This window comes from Varanus komodoensis, unplaced genomic scaffold (assembly GCF_004798865.1).
Source record: "Varanus komodoensis strain SLA01 unplaced genomic scaffold, ASM479886v1 scaffold19, whole genome shotgun sequence".
In the NCBI taxonomy this organism is placed as follows: Eukaryota; Metazoa; Chordata; class Lepidosauria; order Squamata; family Varanidae; genus Varanus; species Varanus komodoensis.
The window spans coordinates 16,776,966-16,796,537 of record NW_025335550.1 but is presented as its reverse complement, the minus strand read 5'-3'; the positions used below and the strand labels follow the sequence as shown (position 1 = coordinate 16,796,537).

The following is a 19,572-nucleotide window of genomic DNA, read 5'->3' as shown; positions in this document are numbered from 1 at the left end:
CCTGCCCCCCACCCCCAACAATTTCCAGAAGCCATAGGACTGCACACTTAATATCCCATTATTCAGGAACTTGCAGGGTGGCAGATGTGGGGAGATGCAACAAAGATATTAGATGGTTTAAGACTGCCCAATCAATTAATGATGCTTACAACAATGGAACCAAGGACTACATGCCCTATGGCAGGATGAGAGATATCAGTGACACCGAAGGCTACACACTTGACCACTACACTATGCAAGCCTTTACTGCACTGAAAGTAGTTACAACTAACCATACCAAAGTCAAGCCAAGCCTCAGTGCACTATGAGGGGAAAAAAGACAAAATCTGCAGTTGGGCTATGCTTTTAGTAGGACCACCCAAAGTGCCACCAAGGATTATGCAAGCTCTTGCGTTTCCCAGAATTCTTTATTAGGCTAGTTGGTAAAATAGCAACAACAGGGGTTGTTACTGTGCTCTCCGTCCCAAGAAAGCCCACGGGCACACTCCTATGCATGCTGAGACAGAATAAAAAGGCCTGCAGTTCCAGGCATGCCCCAGCCAACCATGCCTTTCTTGCCTGAACACAAATAGGATTGTGCCCTAAATGGTTAATTCTTGGATTTCCGAAAGACTTTGAGCAGGGGAAGGGAAACCACAAGAAAATGAATACCTCGCTTATGGATAGCCACAAAATGTCTGGTAACACAATGCTGGAAATGGAAACAAGTGTCACTTATTACAAATTGGGGGAATAAATGGGGCATTACTAGTAGTCTGAAGTTGGCACATACTGCATATAGAAATAGCGGGATTAGAGATTTTAGGAACTTGGAAGACTTCTACAAATGTCAGTCTTGGAGCAGACCTACAGGAAATATTGGATATAGTTGGGTTGAGATGATGATACACTTATGGATATGAGACTTGACAGCACATAAAAGGAAAAATTTTTGTGGGTTATTTATTACAGTCAGTACAGATATGTATGACACAATAAATACATTTATCTGTATTTTAATCATTTAGATTGTACTGTATTGATTTAACCATGTACGATTCTTGATATGGTAAGCATATTTAACATTTCTAAGAGACCTTTATTTATACCAAGCAGTGCAATGGCAGAAAGTACAATTTCTTCTCTATCTGATGAAATTCTGCTCCATTTATTTTTACTATTTCCAGAAGTAGCAATGTTTGTTGCTTCAAAACCCAGATATTATCATGTAGCACCTTAAAAGGCCAAAATATTTATGATGGCAAAAGATTTCATGAACTGCAGTTCACTTCACTGATGATGCAGACTCTATTCCATTAAAACATATGCCATAGCAAATGCATTGCTCCTCAAGATAGCACAAGACATATTTTTATTTTACAGGATTCCATATAAAAGCATTCCTATGAACCCTTGACAGTGTCTTGAGAGTCACAGAATTACTTGGATCTGGAATTATTTCCAGATCCAAGATGGCACAAAAATTCCAACTTTGGGTCTGGCTATCCCTGCTCAGACTGCCACCTTCACAGAAAGAACTGTGTTGACTATGTCTCCAGGATCATATGGGCAACCTTGGAGAAGAGGTGGAAGACATTCCTGGACAGGAGTAGCAAGGTGGATGTCACATCCACGTTCCTCCTGTCCTGCACACGAGGCCCATAATTCCCTGAGTTTCAAAGGTTATGAGCAGCCCTGTTGGACAGCACCCATAATAGGTCAGCACCAACAATACAGATTGGGATGCAAGGTCATACCAGGAGGGCCTTTATGTGCCATTCTGCATCTTCCCACTATAATCAAGTGAGTGGGGGGGGGAGGGGGGGAGAGAGGGGGAGGGAGAGAGAGAATTACACTAAACAGCTAAACAGAAGTTGCACTTCGTGGAAAAACAGAACAAAGGCCTTTAGAACAAGGGCAGGGCGCTGCATTGGAGTGGGAGGCCAAATGACTCACCAAACAGTCTTCGGCGGGCTGAATGACATAGGGGAGTAAGGTGACATGGAGCTGATGAGCAATCTTTGCTGGCTGCATCCTCTCCATGAGATGGGAGTTCTCCTCCCCTGCTTTAGAATCACCCGCCCCGTAGAGACACTTCATAACCAAAACTATGCTCATCGGTTCAGAACAGCACTGGGCATCTTGCCTGGAAATCTGGACCATTTGTTTTGTGCAGACATGGAGTACATCTGTGGTGGCCTTTTCCAAGTTTCCATGACTCCTCAGTAAGAAACCTCTACCACTGCATCTGAAGTACTCTGGCATTTGATCTGATCCAGCACAGCTATTCTAATGCTCATCTCTATATACCATACAACAATATATGCAGAGCAAACAATATGTTACAGCACTTCTGCAACTTTTTCCACATTCAAGCTCAGCTTTGGACAGCTGACCAGGAAAGGAAGCTCTAGAACTCTGGTATAGCCAACTAAGGCTCCCGTTTCCTCCTTGTGGTAGACACTGAGTACTTTAATTGTAGGGTTAACATGGCACTAAAAGTAGAACTTAGGACTCAGATGTAACAGAAAGGATGGAATTCCATGTGAAATTTGGACCCAAGTTATTTTAAGATTTTATCTACTAGCTGCTTGCATCATGCCTGAGATGCTTCATAAACTTGGTTAGAATGCAAGTTCTCCCTAAATTGGCCACATTTGCAAAAGGAGGACGGCTTTCATTTTAAGGCCCTAAACTATAACATGTGTACTTTATTTCCTTCAAACTGAGAGGGTGCATCTAAAGCAATGGCTCTTTCATAGCCAAATTAAGCAAAGCCAATTTTATTGTAATTTTAGCAACCAGACATCATATAATTTCGTTCTTAAAAGTCTCCACAGGTACCTGCAATGTACATGTTACTTCTACCATTCAAAACAGCATGCATAATTGGAGCAATTTAAAGTATACCTGACTGCATATGACTCTGACAGTTGTTCCTCTCCACTTTTTGCCACCTTCAGGGACTGTCTCTGTAGTAGTTTTACTATGATTTTTATCAAACCTTGCACATTCCTGTCAAAAACACAGTGAACGCATGTAAAAATCAACATTATTCTGCAGGAAGAATGGCCAGCACCTCACTTCCTAGTCTAGAACCAGTTGTGAGTGTCATTAATGCCACATGCAACATAACCCATGATGAGCTACTGAGCAAAGTTATATAGCCAACCTCCACCTGGGGATAGCTGCGTAGTGTGAACCCAATGAGGGTAGGTTTTGCAAAGGTTAAACAACCCTCATATCATCTTAAAATAGACCATGGGTTACACAAGCATTGTGTAATCCTTGCATAATCCATGCTCACCAGGTTTGCATGAAACAACAACCCCTGAACAAGGGTTATGTATTCAAAATGGTGGTTGCACACACTCTGCATTCACAGCAACCTCACTAAAAAGAGAGAGAGAGAAATGTTTTCAAATTGAATGGGCCCCCACATTTTTTTACAGTTCAGGTACTGCCACATTTGACATAAAACTTGGCAGTTGCCCACAGTATGATTTTTCCTATCTGCTCTGCCCAAGGCAAGTGGGCAGCTGGGTTCTGTCTCTACAGCTGGTAGACAGCTGACCCCTAGTTGCCTCTAGATCAAGGATCACTGTTTTGCAGAGGACCTACACTCAAAACACCCACTATGAGTAGCACATATGACAATATCCAACATCAGTGCCAGAAGCGAGCAATTCACAGCCTGCATATGGCCTGCCAGAGACACAGCCACTTTCCCCAGCAGCACAGGGAGTGAGAAGGATGGCTGCTCTGGGCACTTGTTCTCATGTCTGTAATGCAGAAAATTCCAAACTGGAATGTGAAGCAGATCAAAGGGGAACTGGGAGAATGGGACATGCCAAAACACTGAGATGAGGGTGGTCTCAAGGCTATGCAGCTCTGGAGGGGACTCTGGGAATGAGGGATTCTCAGATGGAGACCAGGCGCCCTGGCTCTTGACCCCATGATGAGGCGTCAGCAGAGGTGGGCAGCCCAATTAAATGGCCAGTGCATGGAGAGTAGGCATGTTCCCTTTCAGAGAGCCCTTCCTGAAAGAATGGGACCCATGCATTATGTTCATAAAGAGAATTCCTGGAGGTAAACACTAGATTGGGTTCAACAAACCACTCTATACATGCTCAGAGGTTCATTGTGGGTGATTTGTGCTTGGGTTTAAATAAATAAAATAATATTAATAAAATAAAATAATAAATATATAATAAATAATACAATACAATTGCAAAATAAAAAACATTTTGTAAGGAAAATGGTCTATGGCTTTGAAATCCCAAATGAGGTTCCTTTGGCTTGTAACAGCTGCTCTGGGCCATGCATTACAGCTGCTACTAGCTATCCTGATTATAATCAGGATTAGCGGGAATAGGTGCTAACCTGATGGCACTCCCAGCAATCCCAATGCAGAGATATTTGTTTCTTCCCTGTTAATAGCAGCAAGGGGAAAGCCACCTGGATCAGAACGGCTGACGGAGGAGAGGGAGGCTATTAAAACCCCCACTGACTAGTGATTCCATTTCCTGACCCAAAGTCAATTCTATTTGTATGTGCTGAGAGGTGAAGGGGGAGTGTCTTTGTACACATCCACATGTGTGCATGCAGCTATTTGTACACGTAGTCCCCAGCCCACCACTCAGCACCGCATTCAGCCCTTGACACCGAAAAGGCTAAACACCACTGAACTTGCTCAGGGCATGCTAGGCAGGCCAGTTCAAACAAGCGTGTTGTCCTCATCCATTAACCCCAAATGCTTAAGTACATCTGAAGGCATGCCATGCTTTCAAGTCTTCAATTGATTTGACTGCCTGCAGACAGTAGGTTGTTCCCGTTTCTGAAACGGCAAGTGAAAGTACATGATTCCTTAGTAAAGGAAGGTTAGTGCCTCAGAGCTGCTCGAGGGCTTGGAAGGTAGAGGGGTGTTTTTTCTTCTGACTGCAGCTAGGCAGGCATGAGAAAATCCAGTTGAGAATGTAATTTTGTGAAAGTTAGAAGGGGTGAAAAAAATGTTTTGAAAGGTACGCATCTTGGAAAGTCTGACTCTGGGGTCACTACAATGACCCTATAATACAGCACAGGTGAAAAACCAGATTACTGGCCTTGAGCAAGAAAACAACCCTACAAAAAGTGCAGGAAACCTGCACTCAATTATGATTTGGCTTCACTGTAACGGTTCTTCCTTTCATCCATTACCTATTTACATTGATCCCTCACCTCCGCCATCACACACCTTACCCCAATTTACAAACACAAGGGGGTGGAGGATGCAAACGTTTATTTTTGGCTGGCTTCCACAAAAGGAGCCCCCAGTTAGAGCTTGACAGAGCACTGAATGTGTGCACAGCCATTTCTGCAGAACCATTTAGATATTCTTCCCACAAATAAAAGAAAGCTGCCAAGACAAGAAGGGTTCAGTGACTTTTCTATTTACAGCAAAGTTCTAGGTTGATGCTTAAATAATGCTGATCATTATTTAATTCCTCACAAAGCAGTTACATAATTAATTTCAATTAGTCAATCTTTATTGTGTGGACACAGACAACACATAAGTAATTTACTGATCTTCATGAAAAAAAATGTGGCATACAACTGTGATAAATTAACAGAGGTGAGGAACAAGCAATATTTCTATGGAATCTCTTGGAATCCTGGCCTTCAAGTGAAACTAAACCTTCACTGCTCAGTGTGACAGGGAAAACCTGGACAATTCAACTTTAGGAAGTCCAGTGGACAAATCATAGAAATTCCAGACAGTCTAAACTGCCCAAAAATGGCAAGTAAAATTCACAATTTCTAAGTCACTACTGGTAAATAAAATGTTAATCCATGATTCAGGTCCCAGGTGTGTGTGCGTGTGTGCGCGTGTGCACGTGCACAGTGGCAGAAGAGGGAGAGGATGACTGAGGTTCTGCTATATATTTTACTTTTATGTATTTTAAACTTGTTCTCTACATGTTCACCACCCAGAGAGTCATGCAGGGCTATAGGGTAGTACAATTATGTAATTAATTAATTAACGAATGATTCTGAACTACTGAGACAAGCCACATTAGAACCCCTCGCCCATTCCACTTAGGCCCAGAATGAGGGGTGGGAGACGGACAAGGACCAAACTATGGGCAGCTGGCAGAAAGAGAGGGTGTCTTCCAGGGAATCCTAGTGTGCGAGATCAGGACCCAGGCGAATCCTGCTCTTGAGAATCAGTGTAGCTGTGAATACCAAAACTTGCAGGAAAAACCTGCACTAAATACATATGCTCCAAACTTTTTTTAATGTTGGAAAGACACAGCACAAGTAACATAACCAACCATTACCTGGCAGAAGGAATCAGGTTGAGAGCTCCATTAAGAACGTAACTTGGCTCTGCATGATCCTGGGAAACAAGTGCCACAAGCGCCTCACAGCACGCCGTCCTGACAACCACATTGTCGCTGCAGCAATTTTCCCACAGCAAGTTTAGGGCAGGAGTCTGTAATCAGGGAACATGGGAAAAACAAATTCAGTCTTGCAGAACTACTGACCTGTCAGTACAATGAAACCTCACTCCGGTGTCTCCCTTTGAGCATCTGAGCAAATACCAGGGTGGGGGTTTAAATGCACTTTAGCCTCCAAGAAAGCAAAGGCCATGCTTCCCCAACCTGGTGTCCTCTGGATGGGTTGGCCTGCAACTCCCATCATTCCCATGCCCGGCTGGTCTATGTAGCGCCAAATTTTTCCAGAGAGCATGAAATGATAAAGCACCCCCATCCCCTACAGAAGGCTGCTTGACTACCATTCAGCCATGAAGATCGAGTGTTACTGGGGCTGGTTCTCAACCCTGGCCTGCCAAAACAAAAGCAAAACAGGGAACGCGAGAAACGCAAGCAAGAACACAGAGAAACAAACCTGGTTAGAGGACTGGCTTATCTTGTTGGATGAAACATTTTCTTTCAGCACTGCAGCAATCAGATGGCCCACAGTCTGTGAAGGAAACATAAATCACTGGGTTCTCTCCGTTACTCTTGCCTGCAGCGAGACATTCTGCTGTCCCAGGTGGCTGCACGCCGTAATCCAAGGGAGGGGCTTCAGCAGAATCGGAGAGGATGGGCAGCCCATGGCTATGCACAATCCCAGCATCTCAACATAGCATCTTTGGTGCTTTCGCATGGGACCCTGGAGTGCATCAAGGTAATCTGGAATGTACAGCGACCGCAAATAATCGCTCTTTGATTGCTTGTGCCCTTACTTGCACTAGCCCTCGCTGCCTGGAACACACTTTCAAAAATTAAAGCTGGTGGAGGGACCACAGTTCAGAGGCCAAATACATATATATGTTAGTATTTCAACTGCCCAATAATACAATAACTCCTCTGGCTGCTATACAAGCCATTGTTTTCATAAAAGTTAAACTAGAGAACAAGGGGTGAGATTGCATGTCACAATAACCTCCCCCAGCCCAGCAATATGCCATGGTGGTTTGGTTGTTGTGTGAACAACCAAATGAGGACCCAACAGACTGTTGGAACAGCTGTTTGTTGTTCATCCCTCCTTCCACCTCATTCCTCCGCAGGCACCCCAGGACTGACTTGTCTGCCCTCCTCTCATTGCGATCCTGAGTTCTTTTCGGGCACTTGTGGCACTTGTGGGGCAGCTGGGACAGGCAGTGGCCTGGCTGAGCTCGGCAAGAGCAGCAACTGGGCTTTGCCACTTTTGCAAGAAGCTTGCCAGCAGCTTCCCATACCCCAAATGGGATGCAACCCCTGAAAAGAGCCTCTTTCTTATGGCCACCTGCCTTGTCTCATTGGCCACTGGCACCAGTTGGAAGGCCTCGTGTGTTTACCCTCATGTCCATGTGGCTAAATATGAAGAGATATTTCTTCAGTTAGCTCAGTTACCTTTAACGACTTCAAAGGTTAGATCCAGGGATTTGAATTGAGCCCAGAAACAGACTAAGAGCCAGTGCGGTGTAGTGGTTAAGAGCACGGGACTAGGACTCAGAGGATCTGGGTTCTAGTCCCCGCTCAGCCATGGAGCCAACTGGGTGACTTTGGGCCAGTCACCGACTCTCAGCCCAACCTACCTCACAGGGTTGTTGTTGTGGGGATAAGATGGAGGAGGAGAGATGATGTAAGCTGCCTTGAGCCCTTGGTAGGAAAACGGCAGGATATAAATTGTAATATAAATAAATATAAATAAGTTCTGGCATAATCACATATTACGGTTTGATCAAAAGTTTGATCCCTGGCATCTCCAGTGTAAAAAAAACGCAGGGAGCAGGTAACAGGACAGATTTGTGCTTAACGCTTTGGAAAGAAACTGCTAGTTCAGGTAGCTTGTTCTGGGCTGGATGGACAAAGATACCAGCTTAGACGTTGGCAGGTCCCTAATTTCCTAAAGCTATAAAGCAGAGAACTTCACTGTGATTCTGTTAGGGGGAAAAATACGCAATGGCTTACAACAATCTTCCCCATCCTGGTGCCCTCCGGATCTCTTGGATCACAACTCCCATTATACCTGCCCTAGCCATGCTGGCTGGGGCTGATGGGGGCTGCAGTCCAAAACATCTGGAGGGTGCTCATTGCAAGAAAGTTGTCTTACAAACAAGCCACTGTGGTGGCATTAGAAGATTCTTTTCATCTTGTTCCTTTGTACCAAACATGAAGGAATGAGTGAGCTCCCACACCTGCAAGAGAGCTTTTCCAACCATTTCATGAACGCACCTGTCATTTAAGATTGCAAAGCTCAGCCTTTCACAGTTGAGGGGTTTATGTTTTATTATTGAGCAAAATGCCTATTACCAAGTGTGGTATACATAGAGTGCATGTATTTAAATAAGACACTCTCCCCACTTGCAGATGTATGAATCTGATATCTATCAAAGAACTCATCACGGAAGAGACATCCTAAAGGCATCGGCCATCATCAAAATTTAACAATCACATAGAGAAAGACGATTCACAGAAGCAGATTTACCACAATTCCACATGACTTCAATGTGTAACATAAATCTGAACTCCCTTGTAACATGGATTTGCACATAGTGAAATCATATCCATACACTAGTGGACACACAGAATACCCTGGACATCAGCCTGAACAACTCATATGAAGGCTTCATCCACCAAAGAATGGCTTGAAGTCATCCAGGGTAACTCCATCTTCCAATCTAGAGAACAGTGAGATTACCAAGAGACACCTTATCAATGCACTCTTAGCTGCTAGGAGGTCACTATGGAAAACAGGAGATTGGAAGGGATGAGGCCACTGGTCTGATCCAACAGAGTAACCCTATATTCCTATCATTATGCTGTTTGCCACATCCTGTTTCCAAGAGGTGGGGAATTTCAGTGGCGCCAACTCAGACTTCAGTTTCCTAAGAATGAGGGCAATAGAGGCTTGTGGCTTTTTTAAATAAAAGGTTCCCTTACACAGAGCTCAAGATGAGGTTTCCAGTCTGCTGGCCCCCGGTACCATTAAATAAAGACTACCAGCTGCCCAGGTATTTCTCCAGGCATTGCAAGTCACCTTTCTTCTACCTTTTCTGTTCAAAACTCATCAGCCTGACTTCTGTTCCCTGCTGCCCAATAGAACAAAAGTTATTAACATAAGAGCCACAGAGAAGCAGGCAGGGGTGAATCCCAAATCACTATGTAATCAGAGGCCCTGAGTTACAAGGGCACACACAAGGTCATTTAGACTGACCCCAAGCAGAGAACACTATATAGGAAGTCAGGATTTGCCATGAAGTTCTATACATACCTCTTCAGAAGTTACTCCCTTTGAGTTTGTTAGATCTTAGGTAGGTAGATATGGGATTGCAGCATAAAAGGGGGAATTAAAATAAAGTCTCTTTTGACCTTCAAGTAGCAAACAGGACATAAAGTGCTGCTTCCTGGGTTTTACTAGCCAGGTGTAGCAACAAGATCCTTAGAGAGCTCTTTCAAAAATACAATTCTGCAACTGCAATTCAAATGTTTGCAATGATTTCAGAAGCTTCAAAGGGGGTGAAGAACTACAAGTTCCAGTGTACTGAGATGACTGATGAAATGCATGTTTAAATGCATGTTTAAAAAAATAGTTAGAAGTCAAAAAGAAAGCTACTCACCTGTGACTGTATCAGAGTGTTAGGAAAATCCAACCTTTTTCTGATTTCTTCAGACATGGCTGTTTCTTTCACCTACAAGCCATTCAGCTTCTGCAACAAAGATAATAAACTACACTGACAAAGAACAGATGTGCAGTAGAAACATACACACCGAATAGCTACTCACATTGAATTCTCCCTGCCCAGTATCTAGCTATTCAGCAGACACAATCCACAAAGTATCATATCACTGTTCTACTGCTGGCCCCCAAACTATTAAACATTTTCCTTCTTCCTGTTTTGGCACACCTCTGAATCTTTTCTGCTCCCCCCCCCCCCCCAGATACTCAGGAAAGCATTGGAAAAGCACCTAAATACTGAGGTGGGCTTGAGGTTGAAAATGCAGGATGAGAGGGCAGGATGCTATGATGCAGAAAGAAAGGGAAGATGGCAGTATCAAACTGATGACCACTCCATCCTGCTGGGATTATGTCCTTCTGCCATCTGTCCTTCTAGAAGGATGCAATCCTACACATATTTAGACAAAACCAAAGGCCTACAACTGCCAGAGCTCCCAATACAAGTTTGGCTGGCTGGGGAATGTCAGGAATTGTAAGCCTTATTCCTATCCAGCCATGCATATTCTACTCTTAATCAGACCACAGACTTCTCTAGTGGTCAGTCTAAATGATCAAATTGTCATAAGGAGAACCAGTCACATGCATGGCAAGAAGAGTTAGTTGACATATCACAGTGGTAGATTGTTCAATCTGACAGTCTGGAAGTTGCCAACTCCTAATTCCAGCACCTCTTTGCTCTCTTGCACATCCCTTAAGACTTGGGGCAATAGATCTACCACAGATATAGATCACAGTCTCAGAAAAATTACTCACAGGTGAGACAATTGGTGCACATTGCCTTATAGCTTCACCTTGGTTCCTACTGCAAATTGGAGCAGATAAACTAGCCAGGATGGAAAAGCTTAGTGTTATGTCTGTTGTTCCTCTAATAAGCAAGGATGCAGATGCCAAGTGCAACCCCTGGCTTCAAACTCTGGCTTGAGGGCAGACAAGCTATGCTTCTGGGTACAGACCCAGCACTAGGGTTTTTTGACAGGACATGTTCCTAATTACAGAAGACATTCCCAGTTGCAGAAACCATCTGGAGCAATCAAACAGCATGTGCCAGCATCCTCGCTCATTACCAATACTTGTTACCAATCCTAAGATATTCTGCCTTATTTTTATATGCAAACATGCCCAGACTTTTTCACTGATATACGGTTGAAATGGTCATGCTCTACAACTGCTTTCCAAATGTGTAGCACTAGAATGCTCAGTATCCCTGAGTCAACTCAAGGATTGGGAGTTGTAGTCCCAACATACCTGGAAGGTACCAGGTTGAGGAAGTCCGCTCAGTGATGCTGTAGAAACCTGAGCAGTTCTTCTGATTCTGGTGACTTGTTTCCTCCAAAGTCAGGAGCAGGACATCCAGTCATAGTCTGTTTCGCAAAGACACAAAGGTACAGCTGAACTTGATGACTTGTACTGCAATGATAGAGCTATACAGGTATCTAACAACTACTGCAAAATCAAAAAACCCTATCCATTCAACCACATCTTTGATCACAATTATGCTGCTGGTGCTAACTATGAGTCATGACCATCTTCTATGAATGGATTGGCCATCTTCTGAAACCTTCCCTCCATTTGCACTTTTTTTTCTGGCCAGAACTTGTAGCACAAGCAGTAAAAAGCTATAGCACAAAATCCAACCAAATAATATCAATCAGAATTAGTGGAAAACCTATCAACATAACCATCTTTCAAGTCTATGCTCCAACAGGAGATGCTGAAGAAGAAGAGATCAAATACATTTATACAGGTGTTCAAGAGGAAATTGGTAACACACCAAACAACACATGCTGCTAATGGTAGGTGACAGAAATGTAAAAGTAGGAAACAAAGCAGAATCACATGTTGTAGGAAAATAAAGCAGCAAAAGAGCAGAACATTTTGCGAAGCCAGCAACCTGTTCACTGCAAACACACATTTCAAGCAACTGCTCAGACAACTGTATACATGGACTTCACCAGATGGCCAATACAGAAATCAAATAGATTATGTCACTGGCAGCAGACAGAGGAGAAGCTGCATTCTCGCTGCCAGAACAAGACCAGGAGCATGCTGCAGTAATGACCATCAGCATTTAATTTCACAAATCAGATTCAAGCTTAAAAAGATCACAAAGAGAAACATAGTATCAAAATATAACTTAGGGTCAAGTTATAATATATGTATAACTTCAGTAAAATCCCTTTAGAGTTTAAAGTCTACATAAAGAACAGATTTGCATTGTTGAACTTAATTGTCAGAATAACTGACTGAATGACACCATGGCTGATGGTGTCAAAAGCCTCTGAGAGGCTGGAAAAACACTGTAATAGTGCTAGAGGAGAACTTTGCATTTACCCTGGGCCAAAAGAAAGACAGACAGTGGGTCCTAGATCAAATCAAGCCAGAGATTTCTGTAGAAGCAGAAATGACAAAACTGAGGCTGCCATACTTCAGACACATCATGAGAAGGAAAGACTCTCTGGGAAAGACAGTCATGTTAGGGAAAGTTGAAGGCTGAAGACAAAAGGGAAGACCAATTATGAGATGGACTGAATCCATTAGAATGTAGTTGTCATTAGAGGTCTTTCATTCATAAAGTTGCTATAAGTTGGAGATGATTTGACAGCATATAACCCCAACAACAAAATACCTCTAACTGCAATCCTCTGAACTTGCTCCATTTTGTCCAAATCCCAAAACTGGACATAGTACTTCACATGAGGTCTGAATAGTGCAGAATAAAGTGAAAATACGAATCCATTAAAATCATGTTAGTCCCTTCTGTAATCTGATTCACAGATCTTGATAGACTACAGACCTAAAATTCAGGTATACTACTGCCCACTCATTCTATCACTATGCATTTAATTTTGTTGCCTATTCAAATATAATCAATACATCAATGCTACAAATGCCAACAATACTACGACTCTATGAGCTCTGATTAGGTAGCAGCTGCCTTCTACTTCCTCTTCCTGAACTATTTTCATCCCAAATGAAATGCAAGGATCTTCAAGTCAGCTCTGGAAGCCTTTTCAGCCAAAGTACAGAGCCAAAAGTTTATTTAAATAAATAAAACCAATAAACACCTCCACTTCCTTATGCACACCCACACTTCCATACCAGAAAAGCCATCTCTTCCCGTATATGCCTGCCTTCAGAGGCTCTCCACTGGGTGTACCCTCAAAATTAAATGGGGTCGGTGGCTACTAAGGAGCCAGCCTTTTCAATCATGGTACCCCAGCCATGAAATACCCTGCCCAGAGAGGTTCACCCGGTCCTAAACTGTAGTCTTTTTGGTGACAAATAAGAACTTACTTATTCTTCTAGCTATTTTATTTTTGTATTTATTGAAAGCATTTGTATACATCCCCTTTAAACAAAAAAAGTACCCAAGGGGGTTTACAAAGATAAAAAATGACACAATCTTTGACACAATCAATGTAAGTCATTGATACAGTCAATCTTACAGTTTAAAAGACATGACACACAAGGACAAAGCACTGGGAGGGAGAAGGAAAAAGCAAATTCAGATACTAGCTTCTTAGTTGCAAAGCAGTCACAGGCACAGTGGAGGGGCTTGCTCTCCCTCTGATGGCCTCAGCAGTGATGGCAGCAAGAGGGAAGGGGCTCTCAGTAAGACACTGGTCCTCAAACTATGGCCCGGGGGCCAGATCCGGCCCACCATGCCCATTTGGACCCACTGTGCCCACGCATGCGCCCGCCACCGCTGCTCACCTCGCCCCGCGTGCGGGGAGGCAGCGGTTTGCCCGCTCGGAGAAAACTATCTCCAAGCAAGCAAGCAAGCAAGCTAGCTAGCTGCTGCCTCTTGCGCTCGCCTCACTGTGCATGTACACCCGCACCTCGCCTCACCTCGTCTCGCCGCACGCCATGCTCCCCTCAGTGCATGCGCCCGCATGTGCCATCCCCACCCACCCCCCGCCGGCCGGCCGGCCTGCGCACCCTGCGGCACCACCTTTCCAGCCCGCGCCCAGCACTGGCACCTTTCAACTGGCCCCCTGGTGGAAAAGTTTGAGGAGTCCTGTTGTAAGACCTACACCTAGGCATGACGGAGAGATTTTAGTCCTTCATCTTTCAGTGCAGCAAATGTTCTACTGTATTTTTAGACTTTTAGACTGTTGCAGGCTCTCTTAATTTGATTCAACGCCATAATTTTGAACTTTTAAAAGATTTCTATTATGTTTCATCATGTTGTTGTTTTCATGGCTTTATTTTTTTTCCTTCTATTTTTATTGTACCACATGGAAACAATCACACCTTATCCTTATTGAAGTTTTTTTTTTTTAAGTTTTCCAATTCCCAAACTGTTATCATATGTATAACCCTACTTTTGAATTAGGTTCTCTTTCATCAGCACTCAATGATGTTTACATTACAGTAATTCCTAAATCAGATTGAGATCATACCCTCTGTGTAGCTTATTGACATTTCATTTATGAATGCTGATATTAAAAAATTACTGCAATTTTGGCTGACAGACTACAACAAGTTCTTACATTAGTCCAACTGGACCTGATGGGATTTATTAAAAATAGGAAAGGGACTGATAATCGTAAGATTGTTTCTGGATCTGACTGTGTTAAATAAAGGCAGTATAGACAGAGCTGTCATTATCTCTTTGGATGCAAGAAAAGGCCTTCCATAAAATGTATTGGAAATTTAACTTTGCCATATTATGGTTTGTTTTTCTTCCAGAATTTCAGAAATGCATACAAATTTTATATGAAATTCCCAGAGCTAAATTTAGGGCCAACTGAGTCATACCTGAGGCTTGTTTTTTTGGCTGTTTACCTGAAAGCAGGGATAAACTCTTTCCCACTGATATGCAACTTATGTTTGGAACCCCTGGCATGCACTATACAACATAGTATGTTGTATATTATGGATTTGTGTATAGTAAGTTAGAATATAAACCTATTCTCTATACTGATGATCCTCTCAGAACTCCAGTAATCTGTTCCAGCTCTGATGAAAACAATCAATGATTTTGGATATTTACCTGGTTATTTTATTTATTTGTTTAGAATATTTATATGCCGTCCTTTTCGCAGAGCCTCAGGGTGGCTTACATATATAAATAAAAAATAATAATATAAAACATGATACAAATAAAATTCCAGATCCACCCTGGAAATTCCAGATGTTATTAACTGGGCACAGTCAGAACTTATGTCTGTCTGGAGTTAATGCACCCCATAGTGTGTTGCCTAATAAGCAATTTAGACGTCGTGCTGAGTTTATTCCTTATCTGAAAATACTTGTCAAAGAGACAGATCATAAATGATTAAGTTAAGTTGATTAATGAGATGTCAAGGGACATTAACAGACATTTATAAAGTTAAGTCTATGGGGCAAGGTAAATACACTTAAAATGAATGTAATACATTAAATCGTTCATGTTTTATGTTTTATAGGGCAAGTATTTTCAGAAGTTTAAAGTTTTTTAGGTGGGTTCCAGTCCACCATGAATATCCTTGAAAAGGATGCAACTTTAAATCTAAGAGGATGGATTTGGCCTTTTCTTATAGAATGGGGTCTATTTGTTGCCTGTACTAGATTTCCCTCCCCAGTGAGTTTTACAATCTTCATGTGTGGATCCTCTTCCAGATGGATTACACTGGGCTCTTGTCCTACTAAACTAGATAATGTGTCTCTTCCAGTCATGGCAGCTAGAAAGCTATGGGATGTATTTTCATATCCGTTGCAGTTTGATGCATTTTACATGCAGAATTAGCTTTATGGAAAAGTCCAGACTTAAAGATTGGCAAGAACATGTTTGGCAGATTTGGACAAACAAGCTGATTGTTACTTTGGATCAATTTGTCTGTCCTGGTGATAATTTTCCAGAAGGCATAATAATTTTCCCATTTACTGCTTCGGGTCCTAAATACAAATTGCTAGTTACAGCTGCATGGCAACATATGTACTTGTTAGACGTATAGATTGTCCTGCTGCTTTTATAGCTTCAGAGCCAGCTGTGTTTTTGGAAGTGCTGATCAAGGCTGCACCTACAATTCTTGTGTATCAACTGAATATTTATGTGAATAAATATAACACAGAGAGTCTTGTCAAAAAATGGAATAACAAACTAGAAAATCCAATTTTACCCCATCAACTGAATGCTCCATTTTTATTTCAGGAAAGGTTACAGATCTTAGGCTTTGCTTAATTCAGCAAAAACTGATCTTTCAAGTATTTTGGATGCTATACTGTCTCTCTGATAAAAGCTTAATTACATCAGTCAATTATTGGAGATATAATGCTATTAATACTCCACTTCTCCATATGTTTTGGTGCACCTTCCTTCTTGGAGGAGGTAATAATTCAGATAAATCATGTGATGGAAAATTCTTTAACACTTAAGGATACATGTGTTCATTTGACTTACACATTCCTTAGAATTTAACAAAAGGTCAACATAGAATCTCCACACTCTTTTGACAACTAAAAGATTAATATTACAACATTGACAGGATAAACTGCCCCTGCAATAATGCAATGGGTGGAGAATTTAATGAATTTTTCAATTTTTGAATGAATGGCCTTCAGGCATAATCTACAAATGGATATTTGGGATGCCTTTGTTGAAGTATATGCATAATGTGATGTAGTGGATAAGAGCACAGGACTGCGACTCAAATGATCTGGGTTCTAGTCCCCATTTGGCCATGGTACCAACTGTGTGACTTTGGGCCATTCACAAACTCTCACCCCAACCTACCTCACAGGGTTGTTGTTGTGGGGATAAGACTGAGAGCAGCAGCAGGAGAATGATGTAAGCTGCTTTCAGTTCTTTCAAAAAAGAAAAAAGGCAGGATCTAAATCTAATAAAACAAACAAACAAATGTTTTATTAACTTTAATGCATTGCAGTATATAATAATATGTGGGAATGTGTGATAAATGTAAGCAGTGCTATATCTTCTTTAGAATTTCATTCCAAATTGTAATACTTCAGTTATGTTTTTAATTGTTATCGCACCCCTGAAGAGTTTCAGCTAATGGGGGAAGGGAAAAGAATAATAATCATTGAGACATCCTGTTGTGCAAAAGGCAGCTGGGCTGAACGACCAAGGGCTTTGGTGTCTGCTCAAAGGCGGAGCGAGACCTCTCATTAACCAGTATGTTGGCACTGCTAATGCCCACGTCTGCCGGAGATTAGTTACAAATGGGGACATTCAAAATGTGTAACTAAGGGCGCCTCTTTCCTCAGACTCCCTCTCCCACCCTCAGTTACTTCAATCGTTTCCAAGCTGCTTTAAGGATACAACTTGTATTCCAACTTGTCCCATCCTTACATTTTAGGGCCCCCCAGAACCAAGCCCTATACACGCACGAGAACAGAACGAAAGGACGCGTCTCCCTTCACACGTGCAGGCTGATACCGCTTTCCAACACATCAGCATCAGCACAGCTCAGGGCAGGACTGCAAAGTTACAGGACTTGTCAGCTGCAGGAGTCCTCGTTGCCCCGCGCCCCATCGCACCCCGGGGGCCGCCCGCCGCCCGCACTCGAGCGCGGCGGCGCCGGCGGCGGCGTTCCGAGGCTCCCCGGCCGAGCCCGGCGCAACCACTCACCCGCCTTCCAGCCGGGCTCCTTCTGTCAAGCCCAGCAGCCCCACCGTCCCACGGCGACGTGCTCCGCGAGCGCGCAGACTCAGTAGCGGCCGCTCGGCCTGCGACGACAAATCAGCACTCGGGAAAGGGCAGGTGGACTTCGGCGCTCATTCTGAGCATGCCCAAAGGAAGGCGCATGCGCATTAGTAAAAAGGGAGCCGCCTTTCGTTCGTGGCGTGATGCCGCGTTGCCGATTTCGCTGTAGTCTCAAACGGGAAGCCCGGCAAGTCGGGTGAAATAGTTTCCTCCAAACTGGAGTTCTCGGAAAGGGGTGGGGAGTTGGACTACATGGTCTATCATCCTCAAGCCATATCTGGAGGACAGCGGTTTCTATAGAAGCTGGTCTAGAAAAGACACACAAAGTGCGAAAAATCGAGTGATGCTCTAGAGAAGTTGATGACACCTGAGTCAGTCGGGCTCCTGACCCCTTGCAGCGGTCCTCCTGAGCTTTCTGGTTGCTGTCCATGGTGCTGAACTCTGTCCCAAAGTGGAGAGTTCCTATAAAGCTCAGAATAAAGGCTGTAATGGATAAGGAGTCTTCAGCATCCCTTGTTGATAATTAGCCTTATTAGAAGAAACCTCAGTGTGTGGGTGGACCCTTCATCTGGCTATTTCACAGCTATTTACCACTACACAACAAATTAGAATCATAGAATAGTAGAGTTGGAAGGGGCCAAGAAGGTCATTGGGTCCAGCCACCTGCTAGAGGAGGACACTAAGTTAACCATCCCACTCAGATGAATGCCCAGTCACTTTCTGAGTGCCTCTAGCATACGAGAATCTACAACCTCCCTAGGTAATTGGTTCCATTGCCATACTCCTCTGACAGTGAGTAATTTTTTCCTGGTATGTATGTATTTATTTAGAGTTTTTGTATGCCATCCCATCGCTTATAGCCTCGGGATAGCTCACATAAACAAACAAACAAACAAACATGGTACAAAATACAATTAAAATCCGGAAACACCCTGGCTGCACAATTAAAACCTGAATCTGGTTTTCTGTAACTTATGTCCATGGTATGCACAGGTGTGGGGATGAGGACATGACAATTTCCCTCATTAGCCTGCCCACCCTTTGGACAACTTTATCCTGAGAAGAGAGGGAGTCGTACCCCTGTTTCTTTCAGGAAAATCATCTGCAGCATTCAGAAGATTTTCTTCCCTCCACATACTCACGCGCACAGACTTTTCCTGAGATGTGACCAGACACTCTGTGTGTGTGTGTGTGTGTGTGTGTGAGAGAGAGAGAGAGAGAGAGAGAGAGGGTGCAATCACATGGGTAGGGCCCTCTGCATGATAGGCAGCCTAGCGTTTTGGACTACAACTCCCATAATCACTGACCACTGTGTGTGTAGGCTGGGACTTATGGGAGTTGTGGTACAAAGCATCTGGAAGGTACTAGTTTGCCTACCTTTCCTTCCCCTGAAAAATGGTTGCTTTTTAATTCACACCCTTTCTTTGGCAGCATAGGATTGACCCGCAACAAAGCAGCTTCCATGCCACAGGGAATGCAGGAGAAGCAGCCAATCTGCCTGTGACACAAGAAAGAAAAATAGATATACGGCAGGCAATCAGCCGTAAGTGGCAGATAAATCGGATGAGCCACCTCTGGTTATGCTGGATCCCTACAGAGCGCATGAGTGCAGTGCATAAGACGTGGCATGGCTGGGCAGCAGGGCAGAGCTGACCCCTTTCCACCCCCACCCAGACTTAGACCACTTTCTCCACTTCCTCTCACCTGTCCTTCCCTTGACAGATGCTGCCTGGAGCCAC

At 43.3% G+C, this 19,572-nt stretch overlaps 1 protein-coding gene across 4 annotated transcripts in view; it reads right to left on the bottom strand.

Annotated features, from left to right (window-relative positions):
* Positions 1–17,856, bottom strand: part of FOCAD (focadhesin) — a 147,997-nt gene extending 130,141 nt beyond the window's left edge. The window contains exons 1-6 of one of the 4 annotated variants that reach the window (XM_044427581.1): positions 17,759–17,856; positions 11,431–11,546; positions 10,067–10,156; positions 6,868–6,942; positions 6,297–6,451; positions 2,890–2,994 (exon numbers count right to left, since the gene is read on the bottom strand). In XM_044427581.1, the coding sequence (XP_044283516.1) occupies positions 2,890–2,994; positions 6,297–6,451; positions 6,868–6,942; positions 10,067–10,123 (392 nt within the window). In that variant the 5' untranslated portion in view covers positions 10,124–10,156; positions 11,431–11,546; positions 17,759–17,856. Of the gene's footprint in view, positions 1–2,889; positions 2,995–6,296; positions 6,452–6,867; positions 6,943–10,066; positions 10,157–11,430; positions 11,547–12,811; positions 12,886–16,903; positions 16,931–17,758 lie in introns of those variants that run through there. The other 3 variants (XM_044427582.1, XM_044427580.1, XM_044427583.1) reach the window with 3 other exon arrangements.
* Between the last annotated feature and the right edge of the window lie 1,716 nt (positions 17,857–19,572).